Here is a 24,531-nt window from a genome sequence, read left to right as displayed (position 1 = left end):
TTGATATCATAGTTGATGGCTTGAACACAAGATAAAACGATTTATACAGTCTTTTGTAGACTAACAAATATCTATATATGGGTACGGTTATGGCAAATGATATGGTTTGAATTGAATATGGATGACAAAATTGGCCTCTATTAGACGTTTGTACTTTGTACTAATGACCTGAGTATCTGAGATCTCAGTTAACGTATTTTTAATTTGTTAATTATATATATTTTATGCACATCATTGGAGAAAACACCAAATAGGCTCTTCTTTATCGCTTCATATATATAAAAGTCTACATCTATCTCTTTCTAGGTCACTAGCTAGACTCTAGATTAAGGATTGAAATTAGGGTTTCATGTTTCCAGCAAAATGGTGCCGTCTTGAGTCTTGAAAAGATCCAAGACAAAACCAAATCACTACATACATCCCTATCATCAACCAGCTACTGTTCGCTGTTGGAGCATCATCAAGATTCACAAATCATCAAGTATTCGTGTAAATAAACCCATTTATGATTAGATTTTTGATGTATGTATGAGAATCTTGATGATGCTGCAGCTGCAATCAGTGGCTTACACATAGAAACAGGTTTGTGTTGATTGGAAATTTCATAGTCCAATCTTTTTGTAGGAATTCACAGATCGGAGGTATTTCTTGGATATAGCTCGAGAACTTTTTGGTATGTTCATTTTCTCTCTATCTTGAATTCTTGTAGATGTTTTGAACCTCTCAAATGATCTTAGCTTTCCGAAAAAAGAATCCAAATTATTTCATATGATCCTAATTTTTTTCTGGTTCATATATAAGTAAGTATCTCTAGATCATACTGATCCATTATTTTAGGATTTTTACTTCTCTCAGCTTTCATCATAATTTTTGTTTTCTGATGACTTCAGTATATATGTTTGAGTAGATTTAACGACTATATGTTATAGTGATGCATTCTTGCTGTGTATTTTGATTCAGATCTACCAACAGATTTTTCACATTGAATTTTATTGTTTATAATTCCATCTTCCCAAAATGCCAATCTCTGACTAGGCTCCAAATGGTAAAATTAGTGGGTATTGCAAGAACTTAATTTTACAGATAATCGTTTGACAATCTGATATATTAAACTTTAACAGAACTATGATTTTGTTTAATTTGGAAGAACATTTGTGTGCCTGTTACTGAAAATGCATACGAGTAAGGTATGTCGATAATGGTTGTGGCCGTTCTTTATATCACACGGATCTCACATTTCTTTCTTTGCAACATCTTGTACACTAAAACCTGCAAAATGAGCTATAACTATAAGGTTCAGTTTACCGCATGTGAAACAGATGGAGCTAATGTATTCGAAGCTATTTTTACCACTTATTTCCATTTAGTGCTTCTGTATTCTGTAACTTAATATATTTTGCTCTGTTAGCTAGGATCCCATATAAAAAGCACGCCAATCATGTCTCCAATGTTCTCCACAGCATTTTCGCCTTATCTTTTATTTGAACTCTTCTCTTTGGCAATCAATTTCTGACATTTGTCATTTGGTAACAAAGTTATTTAAATACCTACTCCTGCAAACCGCTAAAATAGTTAACCGAAATCAAAGATCAATTCCCATTACATAAATACGCTTAGTTGATGTCAGAACTTAAAGATATATTTACCACTCGTAACCCTAAATGTTTTGAAATTAGTAGGATAACACACTCGGACTCGGGACTTTTATTTTTCAGAATACAATTTTACTCCTTACAACAAAAGATATATATATAGGTTTAGGAGAAATAACAAACATATATAATTGGATGCTTTATCAATTGCCATCTACAGTATAATTTTCGTACACTTATGCGGAATAAATTCATATAAATACCCAAATACATACTCTATATTTTTATAACCCAAAGTATTTCATCATAATGAAAGCAAAAAGAGGTTTATGAAAGATGGCGTGGAACTGGCGAGGTAGGCCAACTGGAACGAGAAAAGTGATCCAGTGGCAGCGAAAGTCTTCTGGTCAACGAGTTTGTCTATTTCTTATCTGCCCACCAAATTTGAATATGTTTGGCTACTAATCCAACAAATTCATAAATTTTGTTAGAATTTGATTTCTTTATTTTTCCTTCCTCTAATAGTTTCAACGTGTTACAAAATGTAAATACAATGCAATTATTATATTTTTAATTTATTATAGGTGTTTGATGTATGTAAACGAAAATGTGGCCATTAGTGGGTTGGATATTTGAATATAATAAGAAGTTAAGAACCTAATTAAAAGAACGTTTTAAGTGAACCAACGTTGATAACAGTTAATTATACTGTACAGTATATGGTTTCGACATTCAAAATAAATAATTTGATCGACAAAAATATTTTTGAAGCAAATGAATTGCTGGAATTTTTTTAACAGCAATTCATAATATAATGACCAGCAAAATATTTATCCCTTCATATATATTATTCATCAACATTGGTTATGGGGAGTTACATACATATTTGAAAAAGAATAACATTTAAACAAGAATTCAACACTTGACCATATAAAAAAATCATCTCAAACTTTTATCACAAACAAAACTAAAATCGAAAGAAAGAAACTGCAAACAGGTTTAATTTGAAACTACTGATCTAATATATTAAAACAGAGAGAAAATCATCGGATGATCTATACTTCTAGTATTTTCAATGGAGACAAGGCTCGAAAGTGCTAACCACCTTCTTCAATTGGTCTAGCAACGACAAGTACGACACCGTTCCATCGTTTCCAGCGAGAACCCTATACTTATCTTTTCTTGTGAAGTTGGTGCACTCAAACCCTAACGTAGCCGCCAAGATTCTCTGAACATAGTTCGCCACGTCATGCGGGCTCTTCCCGGACGAACATGTTGCCTCCATAGGAAGCTGGTTCAAGAACGTAATCTCGTAAACCGGTCTTGGGTTCATGAAGAAGAAAATTGGGTCCAAACCCTTCCAGCCTCTCGCTGTAGTCGCGTGGAAGAATCCGACTCTGTAGTTCATCGCAACCGGAACAATCCTATCCGTTAACTCAGCGAAAAGCGCGCTGAATCTTAACAAAAACGGTTCACGACAAGTGGTTCCCTCAGGACAAACCACTAGATCTCCTTTTGACAGTTGTTGTTTGATCTTAGCCGCATCCACATCTCGGATTCTTGTCAATCGGACGGTTGGAATGGGAGATAAGATCTCTGATAAGCGCGAGATTGAGTAAGTAACGGCTGGGATGCTACGTCCGAGGACATAAGATAATACCACAGGGTCCATTAGGGTTCTGTGAGTACACACAAAGAGCACGCCGGATTTTCCAGCCGCCGGTGGCTGAGGAGGCTTTCCTTTGACGATGATATGGCCACCGAATATCTGAGAGACGTAAGGTGTGGCCCACAATGGGAGGACGGCTCCAAGAAAGATCCGGATCACGGCGAGAATGATTCCAAATGGGATCCAAAGGAGGATGATGAGAGCGGTGGCCGGCGTTGGCCGCTTCACTAGTCTTCCGTCGTGAAATATCACCGGAAGTGGACGTAGCTGAAGTTGTTGGTCACCGTGGTTGTAGTTCTCCGGGATTGGTGCATGAATATGCTCCTATATAGAAAGACAAAAAAAAATTCAGAATGATATTTATGATTTAGTGAAATATTAAGAAATACTATATTTTGGTTGAAAATACAAAGATCCGTTATATTTTGGTTAGATTTATAGATATACTATATTTTGGTTACTATATGCTCCTATTTTGGTTAGATTTAAAAAATTGTGCTAGTTGATTTTTTCTTTCTCATAAGTGTAACAATTATATTTTAGTATTCGCTTCATGCAATGGTATATAATTTAGAATGTTTACCTCACATAACGATAAGAAATTTGTAGAGGCGGTCAAAGCCGGTTTTCCAAGACCTAGTTGAGGCCTCCGACCAACAAACAAATTAGCGACACGGTTCAAAGCAGACTGATCAACATCCGTTTCGCGAATCAAACCGGTGACAAAACCGAACCGGTTTACAATCAGTTCCGTACCGATGACCTCATCTGCTCTAAGATGCTCCTTAGCAAACCTCTCCACCATAACTCGAGGCATTCTCGTGACCACGACCCTCTTCTTACACGAGCTGAAAACCCTCCACGTGTCCATGCTTACGTCGTCCATGTAGAATTTTGGCAGAACGGCTCTAGCCACTGATTCGATCTCCGGTTCACGTAGACCAACAGTGGCTACAAAAATCTTGAGCTTGAGAGCTGCGTTTTTGTAGCTGAAAACGTCAAGGAGTGTGATTACGGGCCATAGAAACAACAAGATAGCGAAACGAATTAGACCAGCTGCTTCGAAGGCTACGAGCATGAAGTAAGAGAATGAATCTGCGTTCTTCAGTATTGTTCCTTCAAACTCTGACACGACCGAATACGATGTCGTTCCAGCTTGCTCCATAACCATTTCTTTTGTTTTTTGCTCGAATATTATTTTGACTCGATTGGATATGAAAGAAATGGACTATAACTTTTTATGTTATAAGGTTTGGATTGACTAGCGTCTAATGCAATGGGAATGGCAGTTTATCAGTATTGCACCTACCGTATTTGTATACATGATTTTTCTATGTTGAAAAATGTACATGGCTGTATATATTATATATAGATTATGTGAAGAAAATACGTTTATGCACGTCACTATTTTTCTTTGATGTAATAGTGCACGTAATGTATGTATAACAAAGAAATTCATGGTTTGAAATTCACCATTTGTCCGAATTTTTGGCGGGATGCACCAAAATTAGGCTATCCTTATTATGCCCAACTAAATATATGGATGTAATTAGGCTACTGACCTTATTATGTATAGTTTATAAATTATAATTTCTGGCTTTGTAATTTGTATCATGTGCCTATATTTGGAATGTTGTCACACGTATCTGCAAATGGAAAAATAGCCAAATAAGAGTAGAGAACATATATATGTTTATTATGGGTGTTCTACAACGGTTTATTTTCGGTTTGGTTTAGCTTAATTCAGTTTGAGAGAAACGACTTACCATAGATTAGCTCAAATCGAATTATCCACAGTATTTCATAGAGAAGTGCTACGTAATTGCGTGAACATTTTTGTTTGGTTCAGTTTCTATTAGTTTGGTTAGACTTTCTAATTTTTAATTGTGAAAAAACTTGCCAAAGTGGAGCCTAATTTCATTTGTGACTAATCTGGCCCGGTTTGGTTGCCTACCTGATCGACAAATCGAAGCACGGAAACATATGTTGTAATAGTAATTTTCTTGCCGATATGATGATAACATGACTATAGATTAAGGAAATAAAAGGACTATATTCATAAACATATATTGATTAACATTTTACACAATTCCTATATACGAGTTTATATGTGTCAAGTTGACGTAAACTTGCGTGTTTACAAAGCCTCTCCCTTTATGCAATTTCTTATCCGTCTCCCTAACTATATTAGCTGAGGTTTGGTTGGAAACAAATCGGCAACTTCATCAGAAAAGTAACCCTTTTTCCAACAAACAAAAAAAATTAGAACTTCATCAGAGAAAATAAACTAATAACGTTGGATTTAACAGTAGAATTAATAAAAGTTTCTAAATGGAAGAAGAACGAAAATAATAAAAGAAAAGTGTATACTTCTATGTGGTGCTTAACATTCGAGGAAACAATTATAACACTAGCACAAAAAAACACAGATTAGACAATTACGTAACAAACTTGAGGGTGAATATTTCAGATTTCGCTTGTAACAAAACTATGATTAACTGAAATCTTTTTGGTTCGGTTTAAATTTGTTAAAAATTTACCCTCGTGTATAAATAGTTACGTTCATGTTGTAACTATTTATTTGATATAGACTAATTATACAAAGTAATGTTTACATGTTGAAAAACGAAGAGTGCCAGTATTACTAGAGAAAATCGTCATTCTCTTGGTACTAGGAATTGAGGAATTTAGAAACAAATAACTAATGATCGAATCTAAATCTGTATGTGCAAAAATCTCTCTAATTAAAACGCTTTTTTTATATCTTCTCCAAAGATCTGCATTTTCTAATCCTTAACAACATTTCTTTCTCTTTTCTTTTTCCTACTTTTCCTTCCATCACCTCACAACACTGTCTCCTCGGTGCCTATCAACAAAAGCAAAAAATAAAAAAAAAGATGTAACCTAAACTCACCCAAAATGTTAAATTCAATATGAGAAATATACAAACACTAAGTACCTTGTTCCAATACTCAGGATCCGTCTTCATTGAAGTCACCAATATCCTCTTCACTTTAGTTAATCGAGTATGCTCAATCTTTCCGCAATGACCATAGTTCTTATCCCCTATGCTATACCAAGTTTTCGTCCCACTATCCCGTACATCCTCGGCACCATCCATGAAATAAGTGACCGGACGCTCACAGGGGTCAGGTTTCAAGGGCCGAGTGTTAAACACGAAAGGTCCATCGCTGGAAGACCGCCAAGTTTTGAAGGTCTGCAACGGCGTAGTCAGCTCCGTAGCAGTCAAGAAGTAAGTGTATATCTGAATGGTGTATCCCCAAGAGATGGATATAGACCATTGACGTTTGCGATCATGACAATTAATCTGTTGGAGTATTCGATTCGGGTCTAAGGTATAAGGTTTCATTAGGGTCTGTAACGACTCGATCGGGTTTTTGTTAGGGAACATTGGGTCTAAGTAAACAAGGTGATGCAACGATACAAGCGGTGCCAATGGATGCGCCGCTAGAAACCCGTATGGATCTCCTCTTATGTCAAGCTGCAATATAATTATTCCATCACAGAACACAAAACAAAGAATGAATGTGAGTCCAAACACGACTGTACTACCATGTTATAATGAATATCAAATTATCAATAGACATATAAATTGGAATTTCCCTTTAGACACTACACGTGATCTTAGTGATAATGACACGCACATAGAGATAAAACAATAAACATAAATATCTTAAGAACCACAGATATGATTAACAAATATCAAATAGTATAAGATTTTAGCGGACACTAAAGATTAAAACAAGCACATTGCAGAAAGCTGATCAGTAGCTAGACATGATTAAAAGCTATGTATCTGAACATGACAGTATCATGTGCTCCACCAATAAATTAAACCCACGAATTTAGAAACAATTTTCTGCCACATTCATGGACCACAACAAACAAGAACCACTCACTAAAACTAAATAAACTTATAAAATTTGGGAAAACGGTCGGAGAGCATTTATATCAAGCAATGAACTAAGAGTACTTAACGTAAAAACTGTAACTGCAATCAACTAAGAGTACTTAACATATATAAGTCGAATAGAGGGAAAAAGGTACTAATGTCCATAATTGAATGACTAATATTTTCCTTTTTGGTCAACAATTTTGTGACTTTATTCAATAAATCCACTCCAACATGCTTTTTCTAGCAGACTAACACTAAGCAAGTGGATTAGTGATAATTAATTTTTGACCCCATAAGTTTATGAGAATCCACGTGGCAAGAATCCACTTAAATCACCGAGAAATTCAGCATCTAATAAAACCCTTTTGAATTTGTCGGGCTCCAAAATTCTAGCTCAAAACGGTTCGACACGTGTATAAACATTAACCAATTAGATAACGGACACGTGCATAACAACAGACGTACCTGATGAAAACCGCGTTCTTCGGTGAACGGAACGCCGATCTCGCTGATGCAAGACGCGATTCTCTGATCAGAACCGTAAAAATAGAAATAACGTTGGAGACAATCATCCATCGCGGCGGCCAAACGCGCCGCTAATGGACGGCTCAGAGCGAAACCACCGCCGCCAAACGCCATATCGTACGCGTGCATCACGTCTTGCTCGACGCTCTCTGAGTTTCCTCCGATGTACCACATCTGCTCGTGGTCGTACTTTGAGAGAACCTTGACGAGATTCTCGGTGAAGAAGACGGTATCGTCATCTCCCATGACGAACCACCGGACATTTGGTAGATTTAACCGATAACTATCCCAGATTATACGAGCGATTCGAACCGCGGCTCTTGAGCTGGAGAATTTGAATCGAGTCCAGCCTGGATCAGAAACTCGAGTCGGGATCGAGAATCTGACATCGGAGTGATTTTCAGGGATTTTCACCGGTTCATCGAGCCAGACGAAGCCACGTGTCGTGTTTCGCCACCATAAGGAGATGTACTGGCTCCGATCGATCCATGTCTCAGCTGCTCCGGCGATAGAGAAGAAGATATGGGAGATATTGGTTGGTCCGACGGATGCGGACGGAGGGAGAGCTATGGCTTTTTGAGGTACGGCGGTTAATTTGAGACCGTAGGTGGTGGAATAGTCTCGAGCGGAAGGGGATAAAAAAGTGGCGCGGAGAACAAGAGATACGGAGACGATGAGGCACGTGAGGACGGAGAAACGTGTGAAAAGCACGAGGTAATCACGTGGCCGCTCCGGCATGAAGAAGAAACTGGAAAGCTTTAGAGCCTCGTGTTGGCCGTGCTCTCCGCCGCCGCGATTTGCTTTCATATCTTATTTTTTGTGGAAAATCACTCCGGCGTGAAGGAATTGATATTATTCATCACCGGAGATGGGTTAAGTTTACGGGATTGCCCTCTGCATACGCCGCGGGAATGGAGTTTCTGTTACAAATTTACGGAATTACCCCTACGGTGGCTGGATTATTGTTTTGTTTTTTATTTTTAGAAGCTGTTTTTTTTTTGTTTTGCCTTTTTTGGAGTGACAAGCTCTGTGGGATTACACATAAAATGAGAGACGAAGAAGAAGAGGTAGCCACGTGAATAAGATAAAAATGACAGAGTTGTCCTCAGCTTTAGTCAACGATGTGACGACTTTCGAATACTTGTTAATAGATTGTTTTGAAACTCTTTCGAATATATTTGTTAATAGATCGTTTTTCAAGTATAACAGAAGATTATTGCAACCAAATTGCTATCGACTAATAAATAAATTGCCAAGGAGAATATGGTTAAAATGTGTGTTTGAGCTAAAATTAAATATGTAGCAGAATAATAAAATACACTGAAAATTGGATATAGACGAACATACGTGGAAACAACAACAATAGATCAACTCACATCTTTTGGATCATGATTGAAACAAAGATATAATTAAGAATGCTAATATACATGCTTTGATGAATCATGCCTTCTTTTGAAAATCAGTTTATATAATATAAACGCGCACGTCGATGCAAGTCGCCAAATTGTTTTTTTTCCATAAAGTTAAAGTGAATCACGAACGCGTTTTCTTGTTTACGTACAAAATGGGGAGGGGCCGAGTCACAAAATGAATGGGTGCAGTACTGCAGTGCAATCTTAGCTTTTCTATGTCCCTCAAGGCCCAGTACTACATTCAAAATGTGAAATCAACAGTAAATCGATCTTGTGCTGCTGCTTTACAATTTATTTTCTCTCCACAAAGAGTAAATAAAGTTTTCACATGTAGATTTATGAGATAATGTACATAAAGAAAGGCTAATTAAAGACTGAACTAGCTCATGTAACTAACTCTGTCTCTCGTAATAACTCAAAAGAGTATACCTTGCCATCGTTTACTAGATAAACCATTTAAGAAGAAATTAAAGAAGCAGCAAAGAGTAAAGTATTTAATATACATGGCAAAGAATAGCATTTGTTATACCCAATAGACTACAGTTGCCTAAATTGAAAAAAGGCACGTCTCTTAGAGTCCATTGCTTAATAAGAGCCCATTGTAGGCATTTCACTATTGAGTGGACTCTCTCCGAATTGGGTTTATCTTTAACAAACTTGATCCAAATCGATGTTTGTTACTTCATCCTTGTGGGTCTGTATCGTCTCATATCTCTTATGTCGCTTGACTTAGGTGCATATTTGTTAGGGGCTTCTTTTATGGCCCAACGAAAAGTTAAAATATCTGTCTGCTTCTTTTGTGTGCACGCATTTTAAACTTTGCTTTGAGCTTATAGGACCTCAAAGCCGGCACTATATATCCAAATATTATCGATCAATGCAAGAATTGTCGCTAATTAGATGGTTTAAGCAATTGATCTATTCCTAAGAGATTCACATTATTGATCATGGAATAGAATTTACAGAGAATGGGGTAGGTCCTACACCGTCCCAAGTTCTTAAGTAGAAAACAAATCGAATAATTATTTTTAAAAAATTGTGTCGTTTGCTTGCATGTTAGGAAAATGTCATCGTGCATGCCGAATCCACGGAAATATAAAAATATTTTACGCACGCAAATGTCAAAAAGCAGACGCAATTAAATAGGTAACAGTTTTATTTATTTATTTATTATTAATTTATCTTCAAAATATCAAAATCGTCGTTAACTATTCACAAGTGATCTATTGGTTCAATGTTTTGTTATCTTAATTGAGTCATTCCATTGAGATTTCAATAACAATAATTTTGAATATTGAAAATTTAGTTTACAATATTACCCGGTAGAATCCTACTAAGCCGAGAATTAATAATATATATGTGGAATCTCCAATTATAAAAATGAGAACCTTTTTTTTGGGTAAGAGAACGCATAGAAAGAAGTTTTCCTTGTCATGACTCATATGGAAAGAAGTTTCGAAGACATCTAATGTAAGGTTACGTGTACAAAATAGTACAAATATTTTAGTCTCCCCTAATCGAATATTTAATGTAATCAACCTAACTGGCCAACTCTTATAATTATTGACTAATACAAAAACGAAAGTGAAGAGTCGTCATTCATTAAACGAACAAAAAACATGCATAACGTGTCTAGCGAGACCGGTCGAATTTGCGATGTGTTAGGTTCGTGCCGGTGATCTCTTCTTACAAGTTTCGTTTCTTTGGGTATGACCGTCACGTGGCGGTACTAGTGGTAGGTCTGTTTCATGACAGCTTCAAACTGCAACGTGTCGTAGTATAGTTCGATTGTCGTGCTTTATAGCTGTTCCAAGCTTGGTGAGATTAGAACTGCTCTCTTTAACCAAAGAGGACGTGTGTAAACATCCTATAGCTTATCAAAAAATATCAAGATGAAATTCAATATTCTATTTTTGAAAAGAAAAGAAGAAATTCAATATTCTATTAGTATCATATTATATATTTATATTATATGCTACCATAGAATCTATAAACAGAGAGAAATTTGTTTTCAATCTTTGCATATTGTCACCACATTTATAGGATGTTATCAATTCTTCCAGATTCAAAATTTATTGAGACAAAATAATAACAGCTAATGTACATGTTTTCGATTCGAACATTTATACATGTTTGATATTTACAATATGGAACTAATGTTAGGATCTCAAACATGTAAAACGTTTAGCAAAGTAAATATTTATAACCTTGTAAAACTACTGAACCATAAAAATCTGTCAAAAACATTCGATAAGAAACTTTTCATCGAATGATCAAATGGGTATAAATTAAGATTCCAAAAGATAGAGGCTATAATTGATGATTAGAAAATATTTCGAGGATTCAAAGAACAAATAGGGAAACAAAAAAAGAAAATATGATGGAAACGTGGAGAAGCGCCGAATTCGAGTCATGGAGAAGTCACCGAGGAAGCATCTTACAGTATCCACGTCAGACTAAACACGTGTCGATCAAGCCTCGCCTTGGAGGCTTAAACTAAAAAAAAAAAAAAAGACAAAACAAGATACTTTGTCAGTTTCAGAGTACTTAAAGAAGAAGAAGATGCGCGTGTTATACACTCTCTCACGGGGGGGGGGGGGGGGGCTTACGTAGACGGCATTAAATTTTTAATCACAGCTGGATGCGATGGAGTTAGTGTGGTGCAGATGCGATGCAACATTAACAAATTTTTTTTTAAAAACAATTATCGATTTTATTCACTTCCACGCGAGTCTTTTTTGACGTGTGTGTCACGCTCTGGTTTTCGTTTGTTCTTTTTGGGTTAACTTTGGATTTTGTTGTTGTGCATGATGACTTCTTTCTGATCAAGAACAGGAACTTGATTGAAAAAACTAACGTATTTGATAATCACTAGATAGCTAGAGATAGATATCTAATGAGTGATTTTAGAATTTTGTTCATGTACAAACAAAATTTACAATTTGCTGATTTCTTCGTATTCACGTAAGTTTAACAATTATCCTTTTTAAAAAAAATCAAGTTCAACAATAATCTCGTTGTAAAATGAGACTTATCCTCATATTCGATTTATATTTAAGGTTATTTATGAACTGAAGTGATAAAAAACGATACAGAAGACAATACGTACATTTCTAAATACTTTCTTGTTTTATTTTGGTAATACTTAATTACTCTTATACTAGTTTTATGAGGCCAAAAGACTAATTTTTTACTCCATTACCAAAACTCCTGATCTTACGAAACCTTCTCTTTAAGGATTCTCATTTATATATACATGTGGAACGAGTAATTTATTTTTATTTATTTCTGACAAGAGAGATATTTTGTACTATTGTATAATGTACTGTATACTACTACCCTGTCCTTTCAGGTTCATGATTTATAAGGTTTGTTTTTCCGCAATAAACAAAAGACGACGACGTGTTTTTAAAGACGTGATTGTAGACACCTTTTCATGGACTGTGGAATCGGTGATGTAAGTGAAACCAAGCACAAGTGGGAGGACGAACATTACCACGTGTCGAGTATGCAACACCTATATCGACTAAGCATAGAAGGAATCATGAACAAATAAATAAATAAATCTTGTAATCAATCAATACGAAACCAAAATATCTCAAGCATGGACAATGCGTGTGAATGAGATGAAACCTTTGTAGTCAGATGACTCAGATGATTGATAGTATAAAGTCTTCTATATGTAATTATGGATTGTGGTGTAGGTTTTAATCGTTTTCCAAGTTATGAAATTCTAACATCAAAACTAGGACTAGAAAAAAAACCAAAGCCGAAGATTTATTATATTGGGTTCGAAATTAAACTTGAACCCGAAGATTTACTATATTGGATCCTAAATTTTTTAATCCAAAAAATCTAAGTCGAATCCGAAAATACCGGTATTTTATTCGAAAATCTAAATTTATTCGAAATCTAAAATTTTATCCAAAAATTCAGGTATTTACTCAAAAATTCGGATATCGGTTCTAAAAGGACCCTGAAAATTTATATCCAAACCGATTAAAAACCGATTGGATACAAACTTAAACCAAACCGATATTTTGGATTTATCCCATTGAATCTTAAACTTTTATATCCAAAAAAATCATATCTAATCGGGTTTTACCCGAACTTAACCCAAATGCCCACCTTTAATTATTCAAAACCAAAAAAGAAGTGTTTGATGCTGAGGTTTGAACTCATCAGATACACGTAACTATTTTCCAATTTATTTTCGTTTATGTGCATTTCAGAATTTCAAGCATAAATATACTCTTATTGTTTAAACATTTCAAATTGCATGTGTGAAATAATATCAGAGTTAGAATATATGTTAATCTTCTCTTCTCCTAGATTCAGTTAGATACGTTTCTATCTTCTTTTAGGCAACATCTCTTGTACAAATAGTCTCTTTGGCAATTCAATACAATCAACCTTTTACGATATATATATTTGTTATTTCTTGTACAAATAGGATCAAAATTGTTATTTCTGAAGCAAATTTTCTTTAGTTTGGATGTCAATTATATCCTCGATTAATATGTAATCACGGAACGGATTCACGATGCGTTATTTTAGAAGCAAATTTATACTTGATAGTACGTTCAGAGGCATCGCTTTTGTACAAATTGAAGCGGGTTTGTTCAATATTTAAAATAACACAGGAAACATTCAAATGTATTATTGATGTTGCTTAGGTTTGTGAAATGATATGAACCATATCGTATATATTACTAGATTTTTCTTATATGTTTTAAGGGTAGTGGGGCTGACCTATCATTCTGTTTGGCATTACCAATCAGACTATCAGAGTATTCACCATTCAGGATTCCATAACTAGAAAAAGAAGGGGTTTACATTTTCTCATACTGTATAATTTTCTACTATCAGAGATTTTATCGATTACATTAATCTCATAGTGATTATTCTGATTTATAAAAAAGTTGACAAAATAATTAAAACCAGTATTTTATAACAAGATTGTCTCTCTCCCATGGCCATTATTTTGACCTCTGACTTATTTAAATCTTAATTAACAGCATAATACTGTATTAAGCGTATTTAAATGAAACAAAATAAAAGAAAAAAAGAACAAAACGAAAGAGTGGACCACATGCGTGTCAAGAAAGGCCGGTCGTTACCGTTAAGGTGTGTCGAACTGTGATTGGGCCACGTTAACGGCGTATCCAAAAGAAAGAAAGGGCACGTGTATAGATCTAGGAAAAAAGAAAGAATGGACGGTTTAGATTGTATCTAGGTACCAGGAAATGGAACGTCACACCAAACGGTACGTGTCGGATCCTGCCCGTTGATGCTGACGGTCAGCAACTTCCCCTTATTCATGCCCCCCTGCCCGTTAATTACGTGTAACCCTTCCATGCGAAAATCAAACCCTTTTTTTTTTTTGCGTTCTTCTTCAACTTTTCTTTTTAAATCAAACCTTTTCTTTTTAAAATCACATTGCATTTCCTAACGCTCAACAAAATCTCTCTCTACTAATATCTCTCTCTCTCTCTCTCTATTGTTGAAGAAGACTCATAATCGGAGATTGTTTGTTTTTGGTTTGCTCTGTAAATTGGAGAAGTTTTGTTAGAGATCAAATGGCTGGGATTTGTTGCGGTGTTGTTGGAGAGACTGAACCGGCGGCACCGGTTGATTCAACTTCTCGAGCTTCTCTTAGACGGAGGTTAGATCTACTTCCGTCGATCAAAATTGTTGCTGACTCCGCCGTTGCTCCTCCGCTTGAAAACTGCCGTAAACGGCAGAAGCGTGAGACAGTAGTGCTCTCGACGTTACCGGGAAATCTAGATCTGGATTCGAATGTGAGGAGTGAGAATAAGAAGGCTAGATCAGCGGTTACGAATTCAAATTCTGTTACGGAAGCAGAGAGTTTCTTTTCCGATGTACCTAAGATCGGTACGACGTCGGTTTGTGGTAGAAGACGAGACATGGAAGACGCTGTCTCGATTCATCCTTCGTTTCTTCAACGGAACTCTGAGAATCATCATTTCTACGGTGTCTTTGACGGCCATGGCTGCTCTCATGTACGTTAATTTCCTCTGTTTAGTAATATTTTTTTCTTTTGTTTGTGATTAGTTACTAATTAGGGTTTTGTTTGGTTGATTTTAGGTTGCGGAGAAGTGCAGAGAACGGTTGCATGATATAGTGAAGAAGGAAGTTGAAGTTATGGCTTCCGACGAGTGGACAGAGACGATGGTTAAGAGTTTTCAAAAAATGGATAAAGAAGTTAGCCAACGAGAGTGTAACTTAGTTGTTAATGGTGCTACTCGGAGTATGAAAAATTCTTGTAGATGTGAATTGCAGTCTCCTCAGTGTGACGCCGTCGGATCCACCGCTGTTGTATCGGTTGTCACGCCGGAGAAGATCATTGTTTCTAATTGCGGTGATTCACGGGCTGTGCTTTGTCGTAACGGTGTAGCCATTCCTCTCTCCGTAGATCACAAGGTAGTTAAAATTATGTCTTATATAGAATTACGAATTGGTTAGTATGAATCAAGATGGCATGGTTCTAAGAGTTTTTGTTTTGTGATGAACAGCCGGATCGACCCGATGAATTGATTCGGATCCAACAAGCTGGTGGGCGAGTTATATATTGGGATGGAGCTAGGGTTCTTGGAGTTCTTGCCATGTCTAGAGCAATTGGTGAGTGAATCTCTCTTGTGATTTGACTTTTTAGGCTATTTTGAATTACACGTTTGAATTTAATCTGATGATTATTGTTTTTGTTTGTATAGGTGATAATTACTTGAAACCGTATGTGATTCCGGATCCGGAGGTAACAGTGACGGATCGAACTGATGAGGATGAGTGTTTGATCTTGGCGAGTGATGGACTATGGGATGTTGTACCAAACGAGACGGCGTGTGGCGTGGCTCGCATGTGCCTTCGAGGTGCTGGTGCGGGTGACGACTCAGATGCGGCGCACAATGCGTGCTCCGATGCGGCGTTGCTCTTAACAAAGTTGGCTCTAGCAAGACAGAGCTCCGATAACGTGAGCGTCGTTGTGGTTGACTTGAGGAAGAGGAGGAATAATCAAGCGTCGTCTTAATAATTAGTGTTATAATTAGTAGTAGTATTAGAATAATTGTTACATAGCCTAATTGTAATTGTATTCTTTTTATTTTTCTATTTTAGTTTTTCTCATTTTAAGGTGTTTTTTCTTTTCTATTTTAGTTAGCTCTTAATTCAGGCTGGGGAAGAAAAAGAGCTGATTAAATAGTTTGAGTATTTTTCTTATTTTTCTATTCAGGTAATATTATACATGTATTCTTTTAGTATGGTCGTTGGAAATGTAATAATCTAATTCAGAGGGGAAAAATGTTAAAATGAAAGAACAGATTATGCGTATTTACCATTTTAAAACTTCGGTTAATGTTATTCGATCCGAACTGGTTTAGTATGAGTCTCGACGATGATTTGAATCCAAACCGGTTACTTACTAATCTTCCCCTATCTTAAGAAGATTTTATTTATTTTATTGGTATGGGGTCGTATGGGAGACTCGCGTGTCGTAGACCGCGGCATTTTAGCACATAATTGTAATTAAAAGATTCAAGGATAATATTAGAAACATAAATCAACAAAAATATATATATATCTTGGTGGAAGAGACTAATCTGGACAATCAATATAAGAACTAGAAAGTACAATGATTTATTAATTCTTTTAATACTAATGAAGATAGTTAAGTTAAGAGACTTGTCTGGCAACATTGTCGAATGCTTAATGTCAGTTAAGGTCGGAATCAATAATCAATTAAACAGATTTTGATTAAATTGACTAGAAAATATCAACTAGGAGGGTAAGAAAAAGGAATATGATCTTCACATTCTTTTATAAATAAATTAATATCAACTTGAACAAAAAATAATACATACTTTTAACCGTCCATTACTAGCCACTTGCCAGTTGCCACAATGACCAGATAATAAAATCTTATTCTATTCAATCATGTTTTTATAAACCCTTCACATTAATGTTTGTTAGGTATTAATCATACGTTAGGTTATGTTTTGTTTTCTAAACCAACAATTATTATGGGGTTTTGTTGAAGACATTTTTCGTAAACCTAGCATCTTTTGGATATGAAAATACCACATTTGAACCAAAACTACGGTAAATTTATATCCCCACGCGTGAAAAGTTCGATTGGATAATCCAATACATCACAATTGGTCGAAGTTTGGAGATTTCACCATCAAAAGATAAGGCACTGCCATAAAATTATTAGATCGGAATTCGCATAATGTTATAATGATGGATTGATTTTTTTAGCTGTTGCCTGTTGGGTTTGTGGAAAGAGTGAGAGGGCAACACAATAAAAGTTGGGGATTGAGAGGGACACAACACAAGTGGGAGCTTAGATAAGATTATGCCTACTTGTGACAATCAAATAGCAACACGTGTCTATTTGGTCTATGTGAGATTTGGTTTCCAAGATTTGATGTTGACCTCTCTTTCTCAATTATTCTTTCCCTTTTTTCGCTATACATCATAATGTTGTCTCAATTTGTCTTATTAAATATCTATTCATGTCCCTAATGGTTCTTACTTTATAGTATTGAGGAAGGCTTACATGACATCGTGAGTTCCTTGTGCTACATTAAAAATGTTAACAATAAGTTTGGTTTTATATCATAAGTCTAGTTTTAGCAAAACAACTAACTTTATACTTTTTCCTACATAAAATCCATTGCTAGTATAGATTTAAGTTAACTTAAAATGTCGTTAATTACATGTGTTTGGGACATAATAGAGAAACTTGGTCAGCCTTTTGACGATGTTGCCTGAAAGATATAGCTATATTCACTACAAAATACACAATTGAAATGCTCTAAAATTGTTAAAAATAACATTTTAAACCAAATATAGTTGGTAGACGATTTTAGCTCAACGGTGCAAACATACAAGTGAATTGTTCGACTAAATTTGTTAAATAAGACTTTTCACCAACTGTAGTAGTCCATCAATGATAAAAGGTAAAGAAAAGATGCATAGGCCGTAAAACCTATAATCATTGTTTTCATTTTTAAATTTGTATATTATGCAAAGGTTTAATAAAACGGAGAAGGATTTGTTTACTGACGATATTTGATTCCAAACGTAGAACACATTCTAAAAAAAAATATTTTCTTTTATGAATTTATGAATTTATGAATTAAAGAGCATAAAAAATTAAAATGACTTTAAATTTAAATAACTGAAGTAAAGAAATACTAATCAAATACAAACCATATAAGAACACCATAAGCAGAACGTAACATCATCATCTTAATGATTTGAAAGGGTCTCAGTCTCTCAGATTATGAATTTATGATGCAGTTTCATAGTGAAGAATGGTCCCAACAAGAAACTTTAAACTGTTTTTGTGTTTTAGAATTTCTCTATTTATATTTTTAGATAATGCTTCTATATCTAATTAGATAGATTTTACTTTGTTTTCAAAGTCTATCTCTTGCTCTTATTATCCTTCTTGGTCGATTTTGGTCCTAGCTAAGTTTTATTTGAAGCTTTTGTTTCTCTCATTGGTATACAGTTTTTAAAACATATAAAACAAGATTATTCTCTCAGCTAGAGTCGCTGGTCCTTTTTATATATTGTTTAAGAAGAAACTTGTCCCGACTAGTTTCTCCAAACCGCAATATATAAACCATATTTTTCTTTCCCTATTCAATTTGGTTTTAACTTTTGTTCGGTTGTAAGAAAACAGACGATAAAAAAGAAAAGAAAAGGAAACAGACGATAGCTTACGGCGAAGCAAATTAAATAATATGATATAGTAAATCATAATAATTGAAATCCATCCATATAAACAACAAGAAACGAAACTTTAGGGTCAAGCAAAATTAGGCTTTCACTTCCTTAACTTGCTACCCACGGAATATAAATTGAACCATATCCTTTACTAGAACTGTCACTAACCCTATCAAAGATCTCTCTTCCAAATCATCAATGGACGAATTAGGGTTTACTGAATCATGCTCATCCAGAGAAGAATTTAACCCCGTCTCCCACAAGAATGCACCCACTGCAAATTCTTTTTTGCAGGACAAGTTACCGATATCTGTAGGCAGACCATAGAGTTTGAGAAGTCGATCGAGTTCTTCCTCCGACATAATGTCGTACTGTTCCTTTGCGTAATTCGGGTACTGAAGAGGCATTTGAAACGAAGACGGTGACGAAGAACCAAACAAGCTGGCGAATTGGTCGCTTTCATTGTCCGATGATGAATTAGATGTTTTTTTGCCGACGACATCTATATTTTCGACATAGTCATTGTTGAAGTTTTGTAGTTCGTCACGGAAGATAATACTGAGTTTTGAAACCTTTTCCATTGTTTCAATGAAATTCTAAAATTTGACCTTCTACTAAGAAGAAATTACTTAAGCTGATATATATGCAGTTAAAAATAAATGGAAATTTTACTTTTTCGACTAAATTTAACAAAGGAAATTTTCTTATTTTTACATAATGATACGAAAATGTTATAATTACAATTAAAAGAATATACGTACTAACATTTGTTAATTAGTTATATTCTTCATTAATAAAGATTATTATTTTGATTGATATCTTAGAACGAAAAAGTAAAAGTCAAACAATATTTTTGTGAAACGGGGAATGTTAAACAAACATCACAAATAATTTTAGACATCAATGAAAAAAGTGTTGGAAAACTCTTACGTATCACACAAATCCATTTTTTAAAAAGCATGCCTTATGTATTAAAGAGAAATTGAACAAATTCTCATCTATTCATACAGAAACCAAACCAACAAACAAACTGGTCGATAAACAAAAATCCATAACAAGAAAGACGAGAATGAGAAGAGTTTTAAGGTCTCAACATCAGACATTTCTTTCTAGGTTGGTCTTGGAGTTGCCCATTCAACCCTGAGGATGAGGTTATCATAACCATAACCATTCAATTTGTTGATTGCTCTTTGAGCGTCTTCTCTGCTCACGAAATTGACGAAACCAAATCCTCTGCTCACTCCAGTTTTCTGATCAATGGCCACATAGACACGTGTGACAGCTCCAAACGGGTGGAACAGCTCCATCAAGTCAGGTTCACGGGTATCCTCGGACAGATTGGTTACACGCACAGAGTTCTCATCGTTCCTCCTCCTCATGTCTGAACCCACAGCGCTTCTGTCTGCACCTGCTCTCATGCTAGGCGGGACATACGCGGCCTTGCCAGTTCCAGGTGCAGCAGACATGGTAGATGATTCCCCTGTGGGTGGCTTGTCAATGAAGACATCGGTTGGTGCAGCTAGATCCTTGTATGGACATTTTGATGTCCAGTGATCTCCTTTCTTGTGGCATATCCTGCACACCATGAGAACTGCACCACCTTTACCCAGCTGAGACAAGCCATCTCCTGTTGCCTTTGATTCATCCGCTTTGGTACCTGAAGTATCACACACCGTTAAGATACACACAATTACACAAAGAATGAAAGATAGTTGTGAACCAATGGCCAACTCATAGTCAACTTTAAAATGATACAGTAATGCATAGCCACAGAATCAAACATAGCAACCTATGTCTGCACTATAAGCCACTGATTAACATCATCTTTGATGGCTATCTATACAACTAGTCATTCACCTATCAATAGATTGATCACGAAAGCCCTAGTAACATTATCAAGGAACTTAAACTTTGCCCGTTTACAAACCATTTGACATTGGTTCATTGAAACACAAGATCATGGTGACTCCTACATCAATCTAATTTTTTCATCAAGGTAATAACACAAAAGGAGACAACATGTCACAGGACAAAATTTTTAACAATCGAAACTAAAGCTTCCAAACATCAAATGGGAGACAACATGTCACAGGAGAAAAGCTTTAACAATCGAAACTAAAGCTTCCTAACATCAAGTAGGAGACCAATGAAAAGCTGCAACATCTATGTGTACAGTTAGCAGCCACAAAAGTGAGAGCACATTTCAGCTCGTACTCAGGAATGGACTACAAACAATAAACTGCTATCGGTGACATACTGACCAATCACACAAACAAGTAGCCTCACGGCTAACATGTGATTCGCTAATTGGTCACCTTAACCCAATAGTATTAGACTAAACAATAAAACTAATGAATCAAACAATGAATTGGACAGCAATCCCAAGTTAGAACATATCACAAACAACATCTTTCTAGGTGAGTCTAGAAACTTATTCACACAATTAGCACAGCCATAAGACTGAACATTTTACCAACTCAATTAGATCAAAGTGCACAAATTTATAATTTTAACTCCAAATTCAATACGAACCAATAACCCCACGAATCTCAACAAACAAAAATCACCAGAATCATCATCATCATCAGAGGGAGAGAATTTACCAGGAGCTCGGGGTCGTTCGAGAAGGATCTCTTCGGTAGAAACCATAGTGAGATGGCTACCAGCTTCCTCATTGGCTGCGTCTCCGAACTTAGGCCAGTTCCTCCTCTCCATGGCTCGTTTGTTGAGTCGAGCAGAAGCTAGCTTGCGGACACGTGTCCTAGTCGTTATCTTAACCTTATTTTCTTCATCGTTGAATTTGTACTCGATCGTCGTCTTCAAACCATTCTCATCTGGACCAATCACCTGCTTGGGAGGGAGCAAGAAATCCAGATCTTCGTCTTCGTCCATTTCCCCCCATCTGAATTTGCTCGTTTTTTGCTGCGAATCGATCGTCATCGTCACTCGTTTGGGATTCAGATGCGCCGCTTTTGCTTCGATCGTAACCTAAAACTGAAGAAGAAGACGAAGAAGAAGAAGCACTTTTAGGGTTTCCTATCTTATCTGTGTGTGCTCCGTAACCGGAACGCACCGTTTTGATTCCTTCAGAATTTTACTTGGTCCAGTAGCAATTTTAATGTGAAGAAATTCAATTTTTAAAATTCTAATATCTACAAAAAGCTGTGTCCAGGCCCGCTCCACTAAGCCTCTTACCCTCTTCTAGGAATTAATTTAGACTCTCTTATGTTTTTTGGGCTTTTCGTTATAACACTTATTTACAGGATTGATTCTTCTTTTAAAAGAACTACTGATTCCACAAGCGAAGCCCACATGTTTTGGCGTTTTGTCTACCAAAATTTTAAAACACAATTGATAAAGCACTGTACTGTTCTATCTCAAATCCAAAAACTATACGTAGAAAAAGCCAATGAAAGATTTTGTAAAACTGAATCACTTACACACTTTATAGACTGAAAGAGTATACAAAGAACCTTAAGAAAACAACACTATATTCTGCCTTGTAGTTCTAGTCAACTAACTAGAACAAAGAGCCGCATCTGTAACCAGACCAGTGGCCTTATAATTTACTAGCTTACTACTGGAAGACAAGAATAACTGCGATTGTTTGTGCACATGATGAAGGAATTGGAGTTCATGTCTTTCCTCGAAACCCCTGTGATGTCCCGGGTTGGTTTGCAATAAGATCGAATCAATGCTTTATGTTGACTTTAAAGTTCGCTGTAGTTACGCCAGACAGCCCTGAATTCTTCACGGAATGTGTTCAAGCGGGCCTTGAGGTTTGGAGTTCTCAGGCTTGCATGAAGAAGTATCACTAAGGGAGAGAGAAAAATTACAAGTCAAAAGGATGGAAACTGGACCCAAAAAAACAGAGAAAGAGATGAAAGCAAGGATAGCTTACTGAGAAGGGCAGTGGTAAGTGCATAGAGGACCCATAACAAACCACATGAAGTAAACCACAGGACAAAACTGGCTACATAAGGAAAATCATATATTTTGCATCAGTTCACAGAGAAGTTGCATACCAATAGGTGAGAGAGATTATATGATAAAGAGATAATAAGTACCGGTTAAGCCAAGTAAGACGAATACCAAACGTGGTTGGCCACAAATGTAGACTGTCTTTCTAGTTGCAGATCGCCCACGAATGACAGGCCTGCAAGGTGTTCACTCAAGTAGTAAATAACAAAAACCATCTGTAACTCTTCCATGGGAATAAAAAATTACTCACATGTGGGGAGGCCTCATCTTTGCAGCTAAATGTGGCGAGAAATGCCTAATGGTCCGGATCATCTTCTCATTAAAAGTAGCTGCAAAACTGCAAAAGACAAGAAAAACCTTAGCGCCATCAAATCAATGAGTAAAGTAAAAACCAACCATGCAAATCACTGAAAATAGAGAAACTTAAAACACTCAAGTTTTAAGAAACAACACCATTACATATTGAATTTCATACTAAGCACAGACACATCAAGGGTTTTACACTGACAATACTCATGATAGAGGAACCTTAAATCCCTCATGTTTACAGAATTAACGCCATAAACTATTGAATTTAGTACTACGCACAGACATTTTAAGGGCTAATCATTGAAAATAGAGAACTTTGCAACACTCGAGTTTTATATACCATCAAGAGAACCTTATTGAATCTAAACGCTAAGCACAGACACTTTAAGGAATCACTGAATATAGATAGAGAACCTCCTCCTAAACATTCTATAGATGCGAACCAACAACAACCGGAATAACAAATGCATCTTTAAGTAACGATAGACAGTAGAAACTAACGCGAAATCACAAGAAATACCTGTCGTTTAGGAAAGCTAAGCTTAAAGCTGTAAGAGCAGCACCAAGAATTGCCAGAGGTCGAGTGATAAGTGCAAGACCTGAGTCCACCACAACGGAGGAAAAAGAGTTAGAAAAAACCCCTACTAAGTATTAAACACAGCTCAAGAGGATCTAAAATTAAAAAACCAGATTTCTCAATCACAGCTTGAAACACAAGAAGGTCAACATACCCAGAACGAAAACGAAGAGGATGAAGTAATTCGTCCTATAGCTGCAACAAGAGGAATCAAAACAAAAATCAACACCCCGATTTGCAAATACGAATATATATATAGAGAGAGAGGGTGATAATACTAGTAGAGATTGCATTTGAGACGGCTCATCCATTTAGAGAAAGAGCGAGGAAACGCGAATCTGGAGAAGAACTCGGCCAAGGAACGAGGACTCGCCGACCATTCAACCTCTCTTAACGCCTCAATCACATCCTCAGCAGCAACGCTGTCCCAATCCATCCTTCTCTCTTCAGAAACTATGGAGACACCTAAAGGGAAACAATAATCTGCTCTACGAAAATCGAAGAATAGGGTTTGAACTTTGGATTCGAATTTGTAGAGTAGTGATTCTGGGGATATCGATTCTGCGGATGTTTTTGTTCTCAGGTTTTGTGTTTGCTTTTTTCCCAAGACGAAAGAAAAAGTGAATCAGAACCTAGCGTCCGTGTAGCGGATGATGACGTGGCAGAAACGTAAATATGAAGGAGAAAAAAATGTCTGAGCCCGGGTTCGAACCGGGGACCTCTAGTGTGTGAGACTAGCGTGATAACCGACTACACTACCCAGACGTTAATGTCCATTGAATGTTAATTATATATGT

At 36.2% G+C, this 24,531-nt stretch overlaps 6 protein-coding genes, 3 long non-coding RNA genes and 4 other non-coding genes across 14 annotated transcripts; 5 read left to right on the top strand and 8 right to left on the bottom strand.

Moving 5' to 3' along the window:
• Window positions 1-434: 434 nt before the first annotated feature.
• MIR172c lies at window positions 435-567 on the top strand. The gene has a single exon (NR_141584.1). It is a non-coding gene; the product is annotated as a microRNA ath-MIR172c precursor (primary transcript).
• A 1,823-nt stretch (window positions 568-2,390) lies between these two features.
• Window positions 2,391-4,649, bottom strand: GPAT5 (glycerol-3-phosphate acyltransferase 5). Its single transcript, NM_111976.4, has 2 exons — window positions 3,845-4,649; window positions 2,391-3,585 (listed from the first exon to the last, which is right to left on the bottom strand). Exons 1-2 carry the CDS (start codon window positions 4,430-4,432, stop codon window positions 2,665-2,667), a joined length of 1,509 nt encoding a protein of 502 aa, NP_187750.1. The 5' UTR covers window positions 4,433-4,649; the 3' UTR covers window positions 2,391-2,664.
• Window positions 4,650-5,189: 540 nt separating this feature from the next.
• AT3G02415 lies at window positions 5,190-5,429 on the top strand. Its single transcript, NR_140909.1, has one exon. It is a non-coding gene; the product is annotated as an other RNA (long non-coding RNA).
• A 324-nt stretch (window positions 5,430-5,753) lies between these two features.
• AT3G11420 (beta-1,3-N-acetylglucosaminyltransferase lunatic protein, putative (DUF604)) lies at window positions 5,754-9,092 on the bottom strand. Its single transcript, NM_111975.5, has 3 exons — window positions 7,643-9,092; window positions 6,221-6,763; window positions 5,754-6,127 (listed from the first exon to the last, which is right to left on the bottom strand). Exons 1-3 carry the CDS (start codon window positions 8,507-8,509, stop codon window positions 6,020-6,022), a joined length of 1,518 nt encoding a protein of 505 aa, NP_187749.1. The 5' UTR covers window positions 8,510-9,092; the 3' UTR covers window positions 5,754-6,019.
• Window positions 9,093-10,535: 1,443 nt separating this feature from the next.
• Window positions 10,536-10,920, top strand: AT3G02405. The gene has a single exon (NR_140908.1). It is a non-coding gene; the product is annotated as an other RNA (long non-coding RNA).
• Window positions 10,658-11,659, bottom strand: AT3G11415. Its single transcript, NR_143936.1, has one exon. It is a non-coding gene; the product is annotated as an other RNA (non-coding RNA).
• AT3G02395 lies at window positions 11,519-12,022 on the top strand. Its single transcript, NR_140907.1, has one exon. It is a non-coding gene; the product is annotated as an other RNA (long non-coding RNA).
• Window positions 12,023-14,492: 2,470 nt separating this feature from the next.
• On the top strand, window positions 14,493-16,561 carry PP2CA (protein phosphatase 2CA). Its single transcript, NM_111974.4, has 4 exons — window positions 14,493-15,137; window positions 15,223-15,558; window positions 15,651-15,756; window positions 15,849-16,561. Exons 1-4 carry the CDS (start codon window positions 14,694-14,696, stop codon window positions 16,160-16,162), a joined length of 1,200 nt encoding a protein of 399 aa, NP_187748.1. The 5' UTR covers window positions 14,493-14,693; the 3' UTR covers window positions 16,163-16,561.
• Window positions 16,562-18,983: 2,422 nt separating this feature from the next.
• AT3G11405 (uncharacterized protein) lies at window positions 18,984-19,448 on the bottom strand (the record flags this gene model as incomplete). Its single annotated transcript, NM_202554.1, has 1 exon — window positions 18,984-19,448. The coding sequence occupies one exon, from the start codon at window positions 19,446-19,448 to the stop codon at window positions 18,984-18,986; it is 465 nt and encodes a 154-aa protein (NP_974283.1).
• A 325-nt stretch (window positions 19,449-19,773) lies between these two features.
• Window positions 19,774-22,109, bottom strand: EIF3G1 (eukaryotic translation initiation factor 3G1). Of its 2 annotated transcripts, NM_001161135.1 has the most exons (4): window positions 21,471-21,955; window positions 21,154-21,182; window positions 21,041-21,092; window positions 19,774-20,524 (listed from the first exon to the last, which is right to left on the bottom strand). In NM_001161135.1, exons 1-4 carry the CDS (start codon window positions 21,805-21,807, stop codon window positions 19,977-19,979), a joined length of 966 nt encoding a protein of 321 aa, NP_001154607.1. In that variant the 5' UTR covers window positions 21,808-21,955; the 3' UTR covers window positions 19,774-19,976. The 2 variants fall into 2 exon arrangements, with proteins under 2 accessions (NP_001154607.1, NP_187747.1); NM_111973.4 differs by lacking the exons at window positions 21,041-21,092; window positions 21,154-21,182 and having other exon boundaries at window positions 21,471-22,109.
• Window positions 21,034-21,078, bottom strand: AT3G02385. Its single transcript, NR_140906.1, has one exon. It is a non-coding gene; the product is annotated as an other RNA (small nucleolar RNA).
• A 151-nt stretch (window positions 22,110-22,260) lies between the features above and the next one.
• Window positions 22,261-24,326, bottom strand: PRA1.A3 (prenylated RAB acceptor 1.A3). The gene is made up of 7 exons (NM_202553.3): window positions 24,013-24,326; window positions 23,889-23,929; window positions 23,678-23,756; window positions 23,099-23,185; window positions 22,935-23,023; window positions 22,769-22,840; window positions 22,261-22,681 (listed from the first exon to the last, which is right to left on the bottom strand). Exons 1-7 carry the CDS (start codon window positions 24,168-24,170, stop codon window positions 22,578-22,580), a joined length of 630 nt encoding a protein of 209 aa, NP_974282.1. The 5' UTR covers window positions 24,171-24,326; the 3' UTR covers window positions 22,261-22,577.
• Window positions 24,327-24,425: 99 nt separating this feature from the next.
• Window positions 24,426-24,499, bottom strand: AT3G11395. Its single transcript has one exon. It is a non-coding gene; the product is annotated as a tRNA-Val (tRNA).
• Window positions 24,500-24,531: the final 32 nt, after the last annotated feature.

The sequence above is a fragment of the Arabidopsis thaliana genome, chromosome 3 (assembly GCF_000001735.4).
Source record: "Arabidopsis thaliana chromosome 3, partial sequence".
In the NCBI taxonomy this organism is placed as follows: domain Eukaryota; kingdom Viridiplantae; phylum Streptophyta; class Magnoliopsida; order Brassicales; family Brassicaceae; genus Arabidopsis; species Arabidopsis thaliana.
The sequence above is the reverse complement of the archived record's forward strand: the minus strand, read 5'-3'. Positions and strand labels throughout refer to the sequence as shown.